This window comes from Oncorhynchus tshawytscha, linkage group LG06, assembly GCF_018296145.1.
Source record: "Oncorhynchus tshawytscha isolate Ot180627B linkage group LG06, Otsh_v2.0, whole genome shotgun sequence".
NCBI lineage: Eukaryota > Metazoa > Chordata > Actinopteri > Salmoniformes > Salmonidae > Oncorhynchus > Oncorhynchus tshawytscha.
In genome coordinates, this window is record NC_056434.1 from 68,142,366 (window position 1) to 68,159,381 (window position 17,016).

The 17,016-nt window shown below is 42.3% G+C and overlaps 1 protein-coding gene across 18 annotated transcripts in view; it reads left to right on the plus strand.

Moving 5' to 3' along the window:
- The window catches only part of birc6 (baculoviral IAP repeat containing 6), a 154,181-nt gene that overhangs the window by 125,430 nt on the left and 11,735 nt on the right, over positions 1-17,016 (plus strand). For all 18 annotated transcript variants that reach the window (XM_024424743.2, XM_042323545.1, XM_042323544.1 and 15 more), the window contains 3 exons: positions 3,863-4,024; positions 4,646-4,723; positions 12,066-12,254. In XM_024424743.2, the coding sequence (XP_024280511.1) occupies positions 3,863-4,024; positions 4,646-4,723; positions 12,066-12,254 (429 nt within the window). The remainder of the gene's footprint in view (positions 1-3,862; positions 4,025-4,645; positions 4,724-12,065; positions 12,255-17,016) is intronic.

Below are 17,016 nucleotides of genomic sequence, written 5' to 3' on the forward strand. Positions count from 1 at the left end.
GGCTCACTATTTAAAAAGATGGAGAACAAGCTGGTTTTGGTGTAGATAAGGCCGACTAGGGCTAGCTAACGCTTCCCTACAGTATCAAAAAATAATATTAATTGGATTTCTATAATAGCCATGAACTATTTGTCAGGAAAAATACTATCCTTTTGTTACCTCTAGTGGTAATGGGTGTGTGGTTGAAGAAAAACGTTATAGTCGTGAATTGTCATTAATAGTGCTGTTGCGGTCACAAAATTTTGTCAGCCGTTGATTGTCAAGCAAATACACTACCGTTCAAAAGTTTGGGGTCATGTAGAAATGTCCTTGTTTTGAAAGAAAAGCAAATGTTTTGGTCCATTTTAAAATAACATCAAATTGATCAGAAATACAGTTATAGACATTATTAATGTTGTAAATGACTATTGTAGCTGGAAACGGCAGATTAAAAAATAATAATAATAATAATAAATAAATGAATTATCTACGTAGGCGTACAGAGGCACATTATCAGCAACCATCACTCCTGTGTTCCAATGGCACGCTGTGTTAGCTAATCCAAGTTTATCATTTTAAAAGACTAATTGATCATTAGAAAACCCCTTTGCAATTTTGTTAGCACAGCTGAAAACTGTTCAGATTAAAGAAGAAATGAAACTGGCCTTTTTTTAGACTAGTTGAGTATCTGGAGCATCAGCGGGTTCGATTACAGGCTCAAAATGGCCAGAAACAAAGTACTTTCTTCTGAAACTCATCAGTCTATTCTTGTTCTGAGAAATTAAGGCTGTTCCATGCGAGAAATTGTACATCTCGTACAACGCTGTGTACTACTCCATTCACAGAACAGCGAAAACTGGCTCTAACCAGAATAGAAAGAGGAGTGGGAGGCACCGGTACACAACTGAGCAAGAGGACAAGTACATTAGTGTCTAGTTTGAGAAAAAGATGCCTCACAAGTCCTCAACTGGCAGCTTCATTAAATAGTACCCGCAAAACAACAGGCACAATGTCAACAGTGAAGTGGCAACTCAGGGATGCTAGCCTTCTAGGCAGAGTTCCTCTGTCCAGTGTCTGTGTTCTTTTGCCCATCTTAATCTTTTCTTTTTATTGACCAGTCTGAGATATGGCTTTTCTCTACAACTCTGCCTAGAAGGCCAGCATCCCGGAGTTGCCTCTTCACTGTTGACGTTGAGACTGGTGTTTTGTGGGTACTATTTAATGAAGCTGCCAATTGAGCTCTTGAAACTTTTTTACGCAATATGTCTGACGCAACAGATTAAGAACGTTTAGCTTAAAATGTTGATAAACTATTAGGCTATTTCTTCACGTAAGCGCCACAATGTGCACATGCTAGCACCATTATCAAAATTTACCGCAAATGCAATTATCCATGTAATGCTTTTATTATTAAGGTGCATTTTTATGGTGAAAATGAACTTCCCGAAACTTTAAACTCACGCACTGCTTATGTATGCTAGTTACGCTCTACACCCCATGGGCCTATGGGCTAGGCTACATGAGGTGTGCGACTTTAGAAAAAGTTGCAAAAAACAAGGCAGTTTCTTATGCTGGGCATCATTCACAAGTGATAGTCTAATATTGTGACCCATCAGACTATTCTTTATTTAATCTTGCCTTTACATATACAAAATAATATATGTGTGAAATTTGTTTTGATTTAGAAACCGGGGCAACGGCAAAAAATAAATTTAAAAATTACACTTACAGTTGAAGTCGGAAGTTTACATACACTTAAGTTGGAGTCATTAAAACTTGTTTTTCAACCACTCCACTAATTTCTTGTTAACAAACTATAGTTTTGGCAAGTCGGTTAGGACATCTACTTTGTGCATGACACAAGTAATTTTTCCAACAATTGTTTACAGACAGATTATTTCACTTATAATGAACTGAATCTCAATTCCAATGGGTCAGAAGTTTACATATACTAAGTTGACTGTGCCTTTAAACAGCTTGGACAATTCCAGAAAATGATGTCATGGCTTTAGAAGCTTCTGATTGGTTAATTGACATCATTTGAGTCAATTGGAGGTGTACGTGTGGATGTATTTCAAGGCCTACCTTCAAACTCAGTGCCTCTTTGCTTGACATCATGGGGAAATCAAAAGAAACCAGCCAAGACCTCAGAAAAAGAATTGTAGACCTCCACAAGTTCATCCTTGGGAGCAATTTAGTTCAGTCTAGTTCATTCTTGGGAGCAATTTCCAAATGCCTGAAGGTACCACGTTCATCTGTACAAACAATAGTACGCAAGTATAAACACCATGGGACCACGCAGCCGTCACACCTCTCAGGAAGGAGACGCATTCTGTCTCCTAGAGATGAATGTACTTTGGTGCGAAAAGTGCAACTCAATCCCAGAACAACAGCAAAGGACCTTGTGAAGATGCTGGAGGAAACGGGTACACAAGTATCGATATCCACAATAAAACGAGTCCTATATCGAAACAACCTGAAAGGCCTCTCAGCAAGGAAGACGCCACTGTTCCAAAACTGCTATTTAAAAAAAGCCAGACTACAGTTTGCAACTGCACATGGGGACAAAGATCGAACTATTTGGAGAAATGTCCTCTGGTCTGATGAAACAAAAATATAACTGTTTGGCCATAATGACCATCGTTATGTTTGGAGGAAAAAAGGGGGATGCTTGCAAGCCGAAGAACACCATCCCAACCATGATGCACGGGGGTGGCATCATGTTGTGGGGATGCTTTGCTGCAGGAGGGACTGGTGCACTTCACAAAATAGATGGCGTCATGAGGATGGAAAATTATGTGGATATATTGAAGCAACATCTCAAGACGTCAGTCAGGAAGTTAAAGCTTGGTCCCAAATGGGTCTTCCAAATGGACAATGACCCCAAGCATACTTCCAAAGTTGTGGCAAAATGGCTGAAGGACAACAAAGTCAAGGTATTGGAGAGGCCATCACAAAGCCCTGACCTCAATCCTATAGAAAATTTGTGGGCAGAACTGAAAAGGCGTGTGCGTGCAAGGAGGCCTACAAACCTGACTCAGTTACACCAGCTCTGTCAGGAGGAATGGGACAAAATTCACCCAACTTATTGATGGAAGCTTGTGGAAGGCTACCCAAAACGTTTGACCCAAGTTAAACAATTTAAAGGCAATGCTACCAAATACTAATTGAGTATATGTAAACTTCTGACCCACTGGGAATGTGATGAAAGAAATAAAAGCTGAAATAAATAATTCTCTCTACTATTATTCTGACATTTCACATTCTTAAAATGAAGTGGTTATCCCAACTGACCTAAGACGGAATTTTTACTAGGATTAAATGTCAGGAATTGTGAAAAACTGAGTTTAAATGTAGTTGGCTAAGGTGTATGTAAACTTCTGACTTCAACTGTAAATAGCGAATGGCAGACTCTTTTCCTCTATGGTTTATTTTCCGATCTGCCAGGTTAGGCTATACTCCTGTTGTAAAGAGCAGCAATGTGCTTAATATAAGGAAAATGTATCAATGAATATAGTTGGCCGAGCCTATAGAATGCTTATGGGATCCTCTTTTTAATAGAGGGCATCTGTTTTTTCACGCAATTGCATAGCCTATAGAAATGTTGTGCAACATGAGGTCATGGGCTCTCATTAAGTGTTTGGTTAGATATTCGATTACATTTGGTGTGATTTAGAGGGGCAATACAGTGCTGAGTACCAGGCAGTTAGCAAATTTGGTAGGCTACTAATGACCTGCATCAAAGCTTGGAGAAGATTAATTACCATGGCTAAACTGTCATGTGGAATTGACTGCCTTCATGACTCGTGACTGCCGGTGTGGCGTTAATACGGTCACAACAGCCCTGGTAATTAATTAACCCCTTGTGGTCTGTGTGCTGCAGGTTCTCATCACGGGACCGGCGGACACACCGTACGCTAACGGCTGCTTTGAGTTTGACGTGTACTTCCCCCAGGACTACCCCAATTCCCCGCCCCTGGTCAACCTAGAGACCACTGGTGGACACAGCGTGCGCTTTAACCCAAACCTCTACAATGACGGAAAGGTGAGTCCCATATACTTACTTGGGGTTAAGGGGTTGGTGAGGAGTTGGGTCAACTGCCTAGCTTTTAATCAAAAGGGTAAATATTGGGTCTGTGGTACATTTTAGTGTAACATTTTCCAATCCCTTCATATTTTGGCTTTCCACAAAAAAAAATATGTTGAATTTGAATCTATATCATCACCAGTCTGCCCAGAGTGATCCCTCTGTGGTACCATCAACCTGTTAACTCTCATAGCTTGGAGTGGAGGAGAGAGAGGAGGCTTGACTTGAGTAGCCTTTCCTCAAGACTAGTTTATTTCTGGTGTCTCTCTCTTCCCCTGGTGAAAAGCAGTAAAGGTGCTGGAGCCTGCCACATCTGCTCCTCCTCATTAGGAAGGCTTTGACTGGGAACATCTATTTTCATAATGGAAGGAGACAGCTGCTATAAGAATTACTGTGGGCTTTCTACAGCAGAGATACCACTGGTGGGGAGGCCAGGGAAAATGGCCTCAGCTCTCCCTCTGCTCAACAATGGAGGGAGGGAGGGAAAGAGGGTATGGCTGGGTAGGAGGGCCTGTGGATGTTTACCTGACACTGATCATTCTGTTAACTTTAGTTGTTGATCTGTTCTGTCTTCTTCAGGTGTGTTTAAGTATCCTCAACACCTGGCACGGGAGACCGGAGGAGAAATGGAACCCTCAGACCTCTAGCTTTTTACAGGTGAGACAGAAATCCGCTGGACTATACCACCACCACCCTTTCATGGGTCAGTTATTTATTTATTTTTGCTGTGAAAACCAGCGCCAATCTCATACGTCATTGGGGATGGTTGATCATCAGCCTGTCTCCATTTGACAACAGGGGGTGTGTCAATAGGTAGCTGTTTTGACAGATGCAATGAAGGATCCTCAGTACTATAAACCCGTTAATATGGTTTATGTTGTGTGTTGAAAGATTTGGACACTATAATCGCCTAACTTGGAATGCAGTGGCTGTACAGTAGCATGCTATACATGATGCCAGAGCTCAAGGTCTCTGCTTCACAGCACAGTGTTGGTTTAGACCCCTCAAACTCAACTCTGGACCTCAAAGCCAGTTCCACTGCGTTTTTTCATTTCCCCCCTCTAATCAGGGACTGATTTGGACCTTGGACACCAGGCGGGTGCAATTAATTATCAGGTAGAGCAGAACCATCAGGCTCTGGATCTCATAGAGTAAGAATTGAATAACCCTGGTTTAGACTGACAGCGGTTCTGAACTTGAGCAACGCACAAGACAAGAATTTGCCCCTATCCCTCCCACTAATTGGGCAACTTTTGCAAATGTTTTGTTGTCTGAGTGAGGGAAACGCTGTTAATGAAGAGAATTCAAGGTAATTTGAAAGATGAGACATTGAGGATTATAATAAATACTGCTTTGATGTCATACAAGCAAGCCAAACACTTGAGTCCAAATGTGCACTTCAAATTTCCATATCATAAAGCTCATGTAATATAGTGTCTGTGTTTATGATCACAATGCTTGAAGATTTACAAGATGACATGCTGTCGGTCATAGCCTGGGTTTTTCTGAACAGAATGAGCCTGTTTGTCGTATGGTGAAGAAATTTGTCGGAGAACACTCATCTGAATGCACTCGTGACTGTTCTATGCATACCAAAATTGTAACACTAAGATTGTATTTTATAACTTATACTGAACAAAAATATAAACGCAACATGTAAAGTGTTGGGCCCATGTTTTCATGAGCTGAAATGTTCCATACGCACAGATTGTTGCTCAAATTTTGTGCACAAATTTGTTTACATCCCTGTTGGTGAGCATTTCTCCTTTGCCAAGATAATCCATCCACCTGACAGGTGTGGCATATCAAGAAGCTGATTAAACAGCACGCTCATCACACATTTGTGCCCTGTGCTGGGGACAATATAAGGCCACCATAAATGTGCTGTTTTGTCACACAACACAATGCCACAGATGTCTCAAGTTTTGAGGGACTATGCATTTGGCATGCTGACTGCAGGAATGTCCACCAGAGCTTTTGCCAGAGGATTGAATGTAAATTTCACTACCATAACATCGTTTTCGAAAATGTGTCAGTATGTCCAACCGCAGACCATGTGTAACCACGCCAGCCAAGGACCTCCACATCCGGCTTCTTCACCGACGGGATCGTCTGAGACCAACCACACAGACAGCTGTGGGTTTGCACAACCAAAGAATTTCTGTACAAACTGTTGAACTCGACTCAGGGAAAATCATCTGCTTCCTCGCCGTCCTCACCAGGGTCTTGACCTGACTGCAGTTCGGCGTTGTAACCTACTTCAGTGGGCAAATGCTCACCTTCGATGGCCACTGGCACGCTGGAGTAGTGTGCTTTAACCGTTTTCAACTGTACTGGGGCAGATGGCAGACAGCGTGTATGGCGTCATGTGGGGCAAGAAGTTTGCTGATGTCAAATTTGTGCCATTTGTCCGCTGCCATCACCTCATGTTTCAGCATAATACATAGCCCCATGTCGCAAGGATCTGAACACAATTCCTGGAAGCTGAAAATGTCCCAGTTTTCCCATGGCCTGCATACTCACCAGACATGTCAACCATTGATCATGTTTGGGATGCTCTGGATCGAAGTGTACGACAGCGTGTTCCAGTTCTCGCCAGTATTGTTTATGCATTTTTGAAATGTGTAAACAACAGGAATTGTGATTGCAGGGATGTGTTACAAACAAAACAACTACAACTCTGCTTGTAACGGGAGACACCCGTTATACCTCTCACTCAAACCCTTGTCATTTTTTGCACCTACCCCAAATTTCCCATTAATATTCTGAAGTTACTGAATGTGTCCAGAGGTTGTTGTTTTTTTTCTCTCTCTAGTTAAACAACAAATGCTGCAAAAAGTACAGTGAATTTAAAATGCACATAAAATCAACAGTGCAATGTTTGGATTCAGTCTTGTCAGATTATATTTAGTTTCACCTTTTATTATAATAATTTTCCCATCATTTTCAAAAGGTTCCCTTTTCATTTCTACCATGGTTCTGCATATGCTTTTCATTTTTCTATCCCCATTATTCTAGCCCTATCCAAATAGGCAATCCCCTCTTGACACCCACCACTTTGAGATGGGCTGTTTAGGGGTATTAACACCAGCGTTTGTCATTGACAGCCAGTCTCAACTTTGTTTGTGTTGTACTGGTAGAGGCCTTGATGCAAATCTCAAATAGCTCCCTATTTAATGCACTACTTTTGACCTGAGTAGTGCACTATATATGAAATGGTGACACATGCTAGTCTTAAGTAGTATACTATACTGTATATTGAATATGGTATCGGTCAAGCCATATCCCTGGTGTCTGAAGGCATTGTGGCCAGAAGTTTGTCCTTGCGAGTCCATCCATCAAACATGTCATCCACTGTGCATACGGGAGAGTCATTTTTCTGTATGTATTGATTCAGGAACAAGTCGAAGAGTCCTTGGAAATGGCTCCCTTTTTTAAAATTCTCTCATTTGCAGGATTGGTGAGTTCGAAATCGAGATAGAGACGTCTCCATTGATTATCATTGTAGTTAGTGTCTGCCAGATCGATAATGGAATTAGGAGGCTGAATGGGGGAGTGGTGGAATCGAGTCAAAATCAGCTGACATCTAGATCCGGTGAGCAGGTTGTGGAAGGCACAGGTGGGAGTGTTCAGAGAGTCGAAAGGAAAAGGTCGCCAGGGTCAGAGTTGGTAGACGTTGGCCCTTGGCACTCAACCAGTATCTGTCTTCATCCTCACTAATGGTTGAGGTAAGGATTGAGGTAATCATCATCTATTGTTAGGCTGACATCTACTTGACCGTCAAGGCCAAATGGTTGGAGCACCTTTTGTGTTGTCCAGCTTGGGCTGGCAGACGGGAAGGCAGCCGCCCAGACAGAGTGGCTCTGTGGGTAATATATACTGGGCAGAGTGATGGAGAGTGCCGTTTACCCAGTCTCCTTGAGACGACCCGGGGCATTAATTGAATCGTTACAAAGATATATTGAAGGATTTATTTTTTTACAGAGTGAAAAATTATGCTTTTGTCTTGACGCTCTCTTAAATACCTTTCAAACATTTTCCCGTCAACTTTAGTATCCCGCCAAGTCTTTTCTTCCTTTTCTTTATATCCGAATTGCATTGTGTCCCGCCACACACCACCTGCCAACCCCTCTTTTACGCTACTGCTACTCTGTTCATCATATATGCATAGTCACATTAACCATGTCTACATGTTCATACTACCTCAATCAGCCCGACTACCCGGTGCCTGTATATAGCCTCGCTACTGTTATTTTTCACTGTCTTTTTACTGTTGTTTTTATTTCTTTACTTACCTATTGTTCACCTAATACCTTTTTTGCACTGTTGGTTAGAGCCTGTAAGTAAGCATTTCACTGTAAGGTCTACCTGTTGTATTTGGCGCACGTGACAAACTTTGATTTGGGTTTCTTTAAGCTGTTTTCTAAATGTGCTCTTTCGTCAGAACACTCAATTCAGAGGAGCTAGACAACTACACAGCGAACAATCACTTCAAACTGAAGCTGGAAAGACGGCAAACTAGCTGCATTTCATTTGATTTGAAAGGTGTTTCCGGTAATCAAAGCTTAAGCTTTTATTTCCCGCAAACATACGTAGTGTTGATTGTGGTGAAGTTCTGCCTATGGCTTAGTATGAAATCTAGCCTTAATGCGGAGGTGGCATTGGCACGCACTACACTCCATACCTTTTGATGGTTGCTAAGCAGCGCCCATTACTACTATCCCCCTGGCAGTTCTTAACTTTACAAGGCATGTCTCTTCACCCAGCTCTTCGCATAGCCCACCACATGCATTGTTTTCTTTTGTTTTCTTAACCACAAGTGGATAGATCCATAAAGAATTACTGTGGGAATAAATCAAATAAAATGCTATTTGTCACATGCTTCGCAGACAGCAAGTGAAGACTAACCGTGAAATGTTGGGTCATTTTCCAACAATGCAGAGTTAAAAATGAGCTGAATGGTAATAGTGACACAAGAAATAAATACACAGTGAATAACGAGTAAAAAATAGCATGGCTATATACAGTGCCTTCAGGAAGTATTCATACTAGAGGTCGACCGAATAATCAGCATAGCCGATTTAATTAGGGCCGTTTTCATAACATTCGGTAATTGGCATTTTTGGCCGCCGATTACATTGCAATCCACGAGGAAATTGCATGGCAGGCTAACCACCTTATACGCGAGTGCAGCGTCAAAAGGACCTAGTAGGTTGCAAGGAGCCATGGTAAGTTGCTAGCTAGCATTTACATTTATCTTATAAAAAACAATCAATCTTCACATCATCAGTACACATGGTTGATGATATTAACAGGTTAACTAGCTGGTCCTGCACTGCATATAATCAACGTGGTGCCTGTTAATTTATCATCGAATCACAGCCTGCTTCAACTTTGCCTAAAAGGTGATGATTTAACAAAAGCGAACTGCCAAAAAAAGCACAATCTTTGCATAAATGTACCTAACCATAAACATCAATGCCTTTCTTAAAATCAATTCACAGAAGTATATATTTTTTAAACCTGCTTATTTCGTTAAGAGATTCATGCTAGCAGGCAATATTAACTAGGGAAATTGTCACTTCTCTTGCGTTCAGTGCAAGCAGAGTCAGGGTATATGCGACACTTTGGGCCGCCTGGCTCGTTGTGAACTAATTTACCATCATTTTACATAATTATGACATAACATTGAAGGTTGTGCAATGTAACAGAAATATTTTGACTTAGGGTTGCCACCTGTTAGATAAAATAAGTTTTGTTTTTAGAAATGATAGTTTCCGGATTTGACCATATTAATGACCTAAGGCTCGTATTTCTGTGTGTTATTATTTTATAATTAAGTCTATGATTTGATAGAGCAGTCTGATTGAGCAGTGGTAGGCAGCAGCAGGCTCGTAAGCATTCATTCAAACGGCACTTGACCGCGTTTGCCAGCAGCTCTTAGCAATGCTTGAAGTACAGCGCTGTTTATAACTTCAAGCCCATCAACTCACGAGATTAGGCTGGCAATACTAAAGTGCCTATAAGAACAGCCAATAGTCAAAGGTCTATGAAATACAAATGGTATAGAGGGAAATAGTCAACGCGTCACTATTCCTATAGTAACTACATCCTAAAATTTTTGAACTGGTAATATTGAACCACCAGCTTTCATATATGTTCTGAGCAAGGAACTTAAACGTTAACTTTTTTGTATTTAAACCAAATTGTACATGTTTCATTATTTATTTGAGACTAAATAGATTTTTATGTATTATATTAAGTTGAAATATAAGTGTTCATTCAGTATTGTTGTAATTGTCATTATTATAAATATGCATATACAAATCGGCAGATTAATCAGTATCGGCTTTTTTGGGTCCTCCAATCGGTATCTGCATTGAAAAATCATAATCGGTTGACCTCTAATTCATATCCCTTGACTTATTCAACATTTTGTTACAGCCTGAATTCAATATGGGGGTGGAAGCTGTTCAGGGTCCTGTTGGTTCCAGACTTGGTGCATTGGTACCGCTTGCTGAATGAGGCATCAAGTTGTTACTAACTAAAACTCCCAGTCATCCAATTGTTATAATACATTTGAAGCAATATCCTACCAGCACTGTGGTCAATTTCAGACAAGTGTGGGGACTCGTCTTGATAAATCAATGAATGTCCGATTTTTCTTTTAAACTGAGTCTCCATTTGGATATTGGTTAGAATACAATTAGGCTGTGGAAATATTAGCTGAGGTGAGTGCTGCTCATGATCATCTTGTCTAGTTGGCACATTGATTAATGCTGATCAGAACATTGTGTCCGCATGTTATGTAGCTTAACAAATGGATGATTTTGTTCTTCAGTCGCTTAGTAGCGTAGGCCTACAGTCTTAATTAATCAATGTGATTTCCTTCTGTATATTTGGTTTTCTGGCTGGGCAAATAAGTAGAGGTGGTATAGCTCATCTATACATTTTTCTATCCGGTGTAGTTCTATTATTTTTGCTTGATCGTGTGTAGGCAACTCCAAAAGCCTGCAGAGGTTGTGAAATATGAACACGACACTCACATGCTTTTGAAAATATACATTGCTATTATTTTATCGGTATCATGATGAAGATACTCTCAATGTAAGACCCTACGCCTGCTCCCTAACAAAGCAGAGTGGGGATAGGAAAGCGATCAAACATGAATAAAAAAATAATGGTCTTGCCTTGGGCTCAGTTTCAAAAATATTGCTTTTATGACAACGGTTCCACAGGTTGCCGTGTCGCAAGTTGTGTGGGGAAAATATTATTTGTATTTGTTATTTCTTAGCCAGCTATAAAATATGTTGTCGGTTTATTTCACAAAATATTCTAGGCCTATTGATTTCATGTGCGTGGTGCAGACATGTCGCCTGTAGGCTGCACAGACCAGTAACACAATTCAACTCAAAATATTCCATTCTATTAATTTGAAAATGCATTTTATTATTTTTATCTATGTTTCTTAGGACCTGCCTATTACAAATTAATAATTGATGTCTTTGTGATGCTCTACAGTCAATGGATTGAATAAAATAGACGTCCAGACACATCAGCCCACATCTAGTCCCACTCCAAAACGTGCTGTTGTGCACGGGAGATATAGAAAGCTCATCCCGGCAAGGATGTGGTAAAAAGACTGAATGAATTGGGTTCTAAAAAACATTTCCTGATTTATTTTACAGGCAACATACCGTGAAGGCTGTCTGTAAAGTGACCCCCATGCTTTTTTGCTGTGATGCTCATTGTAGGCTCTGCAATGTTCTCACCTCTCCCACTGCTTCTGTCTCCTCTTTATCTTGTATCTCTTGCTCCCCCTTCGGCTCTCCCCACACCCTCTTCAGTAACCTCCCAACAAGTTCTGGCTATATGTATATTTCCTAATGATCAAATACATTAATCTCTCTTTCTCGCTCTCTTTGTCGCACTCTTTTGTCGTTTTCTTTCTCTCTCAATTTCAATTCTTTCTCTCGCTCTGTCCCTCTCTCTCCTCCAGGTGCTGGTATCAGTGCAGTCGCTGATCCTGGTGTCGGAGCCCTACTTCAACGAGCCGGGTTACGAGCGTTCACGCGGAACCCCCAGCGGCACACAGAGCTCCCGCGAGTATGACGGAAACATCCGGCAGGCCTCCGTCAAGTGGGCCATGCTTGAGCAGATGCGCAATGCCTCGCCTTGCTTCAAAGAGGTGAGCCCCCTCCGCCCTGCTATCAGGCTATCCTGCAGTACCTCACCCTTTCAAACATAGTTAGGTTACCCTGCATGCTCTTTGAAAGGGGTAAGAGTATTACATAACCCGAAGCCTTCCTCCTGTTACTGTTAACCCTCACCTTTCCTGACATCTCAACCAGACCCACGTCAGTGTATAATAATGCCTCAATTCTATTGTAGTAGCATTCTTTGTCATGGATTACCATAACACTCAGCATGCTCCTTTATTACTGTAGCTACCAGCCTCTGCTTAATAAAAACGGTCTGATACAGGCCCAAAGTCCTTCACTGTCCTTTATTACAACAGTGGCAGATAATAAATTCAATGTTGATTAATTCCAAGGCAGATAATATCGGCCCCGTATTTGATTTCCTCCTGTCCTTGACACCGGCTGCGCAGGCTGATAGCGCAGTAGATGCAGTCAGTCACCAACTCGGCCTAGAGAGGTGGAGAGGATGGGGGAGGGGAAGATGAAGAGAGGGTAGAGGGAAAGAAAGTGAAGCAGAGGGAGATTGGGAGGTGGTAGAAGAGGTGTTTCTAATGATTTCCTCCAGGCAGGGGAGGCTTGTGTCAGCACCACATACGTGGCCCCTGTGTGGGTTTTGCTGTCTGATGGAGGGAACTTAAGGCACCACAGCCAGATACACGGCTCTAGTTAGGCTTTTAACATGTGCTGTGTCTAATCACTCACACTGCGAGCAGATGGAACTCAGCACCTGACATTCCACTCACTCTCTTGTTCCTCTTCTTTTCTCCTCTCTGTCACATTGTATCTCATTGGAGCTTCATGACACAGCAAGAAATAACTTCTTATTAATGGCATTGTCATTGGCTTTGCTCTGTCGTTCGCCCCTGTGTGCATGTGCACACACAGCCAACATCGATTTAAAATATTGGATTCTGGGAATGTGGACCTGGATGAGAACACAGAATGAAATTAAGATCCCAGGTGCTTGCTTGCTCTGCCAAGCATCTTGGCTTTGCCAAAACAATAATGTATTTTCCGGTCGCTCTCTACCTGCAATCAGAAGAGAGGACAGGACGTCTGTCTGTGGGCCTCAACCTGAGCATCTGGACCAATGTTTTCCTTTAGCCAGACATTATTTACCAGGCCGTCAGACATGGTGATTAGCCCTGTGAGCAGACCAGACTGGGGAGACAGAGTAGGGATGTGGACCTTTGGAGAGCACTGCCATGTCCTCTATCTCTCATTTGTATAGCGAGACAGGGAGGAAGGCCAGTTGACACTAAAACTGCTGGGCTTTGAAGGACCCCCCCTTCAAGCTAATGAGCAGTCATTTTGCCTGCAACATTCTAATAGTGTAATTTCATATATGCTATTGCAAAAATTATAATTTGGTTGTGTTAATGACGATTTAAGGTAACATTAGAATACTCACCTTCCGAGTGGTGCCGAGGTGCTTGCTGTACCACTAGAGATCCTGGTTCGAGTCCAGGCACTGTCACGACCGGGAGACCCATGGGGCGGCGCATAATTGTCCCAGCGTTGTCCCGTTTAGTGGAGGGTTTTGCCGGCGATGATGTTCTTCTCCCATCGCGCACTAGTGACTCCTGTGGCGGGCCGGGAGCAATGCACATGGACACGGTCGCCAGGTGCACGGTATTTCCGGGTTAAGCGGCATTGTGTCAAGAAGCAGTGCGGCTTGGCTGGGTTGTGTTTCGGAAGACGCACGGCTCTCGACCTTCGGCCTCTCCCGAGTTCGTACGCAATCCCGTGACATGTTTTCTCCAAAGAAAAGTATGAATGACGCTTCCAGCTCATCAACAGACAAATCCCAGGCAGTGTCTCCTTACTCTGTGTGTGCCTTAGCCACTGTATAGTCCCTGAAAGCTGTAGTATGTCCATACAGAGCATTCAGAAAGTATTTAGGCCCCTTCACTTTTTCCACATTTTGTTCGTTACAGCCTTATTCTGAAATTGAATAAATAGTTTTTTTCCTTATCAATCTACACACAATGAGCAAAAACAGTATTCAGATCCTTTACTCAGCACTTTGTTAAAGCACCTTTGGCAGTGATTGCTGCCATTCTTCTCTGCAGATCGTCTCTATCTCTGTCAGGCTGGATGGGAGCGTTGCTGCGTTGTCTTGTCCGTGTGCTTAGGGTCGTTGTTCTGTTGGAAGGTGAACCTTCACCCTAGTCTGAAGTCCTGAGCGCTCTGGAGCATGTTTTCATCAAGGATCTCGCTATACTTTGCTCCGTTCATCTTTTCCTCGATCCTGACTAGTCTCCCAGTCCCTGTCGCTGAAAAACGTCCCCACAGCATGATGCTGCCACCGTGCTTCACCATAGGGATGGTGCCAGGTTTACTCCAGACGTGACGCTTGGCATTCATGCCAAAGACTTCAATCTTGGTTTCGTCAGACCAGAGAATCTTTTTTTCTCATGACCTGAGAGTCCTTTAGACATGGCCTGGTGCCTTTTGGCAAACTCCACGCGGGCTGTCGTACCTTTTACTGAAGAGTGGCTTCTGTCTTGCCACTCTACTGTAAAAACCTGATTGGTGGAATGCTGCAGAAATGGTTGTCATTCTGGAAGGTTCTCCCATCTCCACAGAGGAACTCTGGAGCTCTGTCAGTGACCATTGGGTTTTTGGTCCCCACTCTGACCAAGGCCCTTGTCCCCCGATTGCTCAGTTTGGCTGGGTGGCCAGCTCTAGGACTCTAGGAAGAGTCTTGGTGGTTCCAAACTTCTTCCATTTAAGAATGATGGAGGCCTCTGTGTTCTTGGGGACATGCACTGTCAACTGTGGGACCTCTTACAGTGTATAGACAGGTGTTTGCCTTTCCAAATCATGTCCAAACAATTGAATTCACCACAAGTGGACTCCAGTCAAGTTGTAGAAACATCTCAAGAATGATCGATGTACCGGAGTGCAATTTCGAGTGTCATTTCAAAGTTTTTTAAATTTTTAATACATTTGCAAACATGTCAGCATACCTGTTCTCGCTCTGTCATTATGGGATATTGTGTGTAGATTGAGGAAAGAAATGTAATCACTTTTAGAATAAGGTTGTAACGTAATAAAATGTGGAAAAGTGAATGTCTGAATAATTTCTGAATGCACTGGAAACAACGAAAGCTGGTGAGGGCATTGCTGATGTTGTTTGCTTGAGAAGTAAGGGCTGCTCTCTGTTGACATTTTGTGTTGATAATTGGCATGACGCATTGTCATCGGCTTGTTCTATCTAAACGGTGTCATCCCATCCTCTCTCCTGTCTCACGTTTCATTTGGTGGTGGCGTGGGCACCTGCAGAGTGCGCACAATTCTGGCTTTTTTGCACTTGGGCCTAGGAGGTGTAGATTAATCAGGCTGAGGCTCAGAATCAGAAGAATAATCAGAGATGTCATGAATCATTTCTTCCCCGCCATCTGTTGTTTTCATTCAGATCTTGCAGTAACGCTAACACAGCATGTGCTTCCATTCGTCTTGGTCTTCTTGCCATTGTAAATTACTCACACTCTCACTATCTACTCTAAGTAGGCCAGAGTAGACTGATAAAACTGCTTGGATTTGGTGGACTGATATAGGGTACATAACATTTTGAGATTTCAATTTGAATATACCAATTCAATAGAATGGCCTGTCCTGTTCTTCATTCACAATTGGTGATTAAATAATTATGCATCGCTCGCTTCCCCTCGTTCATCAACTCACCCTTTCTCCCCCTTCATATTTTACTTCATTTATTTAATCTGTTCTATGTGTGAAATTAGTTTAGGTTCAGTTTCGAGGCAATTATCAGGGTGATTTAACAACTGAGCACAGCACATTCCACTGTCAGGAAAAGGCGCGGAACAGGCCCTACTATCTGGAAAAGGAGGGTCAACGGGGGACATCATTCAAAAAATTGGTTATAACTCCAGTTCGGTTTGTCATATTGAGATTCTAACAACGGCATTGTGTTATATAAACTTATTTAGGAAAAGTCAAGGACGGAGGGGGGCATGACTTTAAAAATGTCAGTGTGATATTTTTATTCATGAGCAGTCAAAATGACTGATTTAACGGTTCTAGTGTTAAGTGATAATGCCTGAGAAGCCGGTGTTCGTCTTGGAGTGTCAAACCGTGCTAATATATCCTCCAAACACCGGCTTCGAGAGCATAGACTTTTATGCAATGTGTTAGCAACATGTTCAAATAATGATTGGCCTTTTTTCATAAAACATTTTATTTTGATGAATTTATTAATAATATTTCCTCCTTCCACTGAACAGTCCCGATACAAATCTAGGGTTGCTACCCAAGCTGGCTGTTCCTTCACTCTGTCAGTTAGGTTGCCAGAGACGTGACCCAGTCGAAGTATTTTTGTTCATAATATCTATGAACTCGACTTAACTGCTGACCAGACCGGACACTTCGCGTGCGCGAGTGTCGCAAAATAAATTTAGAAATACATTTCTGCACGATAGCGCACGCGCGCAGCCGGTTTGGGTACCATGTCAGTCGTTTGTTCTAAATGTGTCCCTTGCTTGCAAGCTAGGCAAGTACAGTTAAGTTAGTCACATCAAACAGTGCTGGCAGAATAACAGCAAAATAGCTGCTGCCACTCTCTGTTTATCATATATGCGTAGTCACTTTAACTATACATTCATGTACATACTACCTCAATTGGGCCGACCAACCAGTGCTCCCGCACATTAGCCTACCCGGGCTATCTGCATTGTGTCCCGCCTCCCATCACCCGCCAACCCCTCTTTTATGCGACTGCTACTC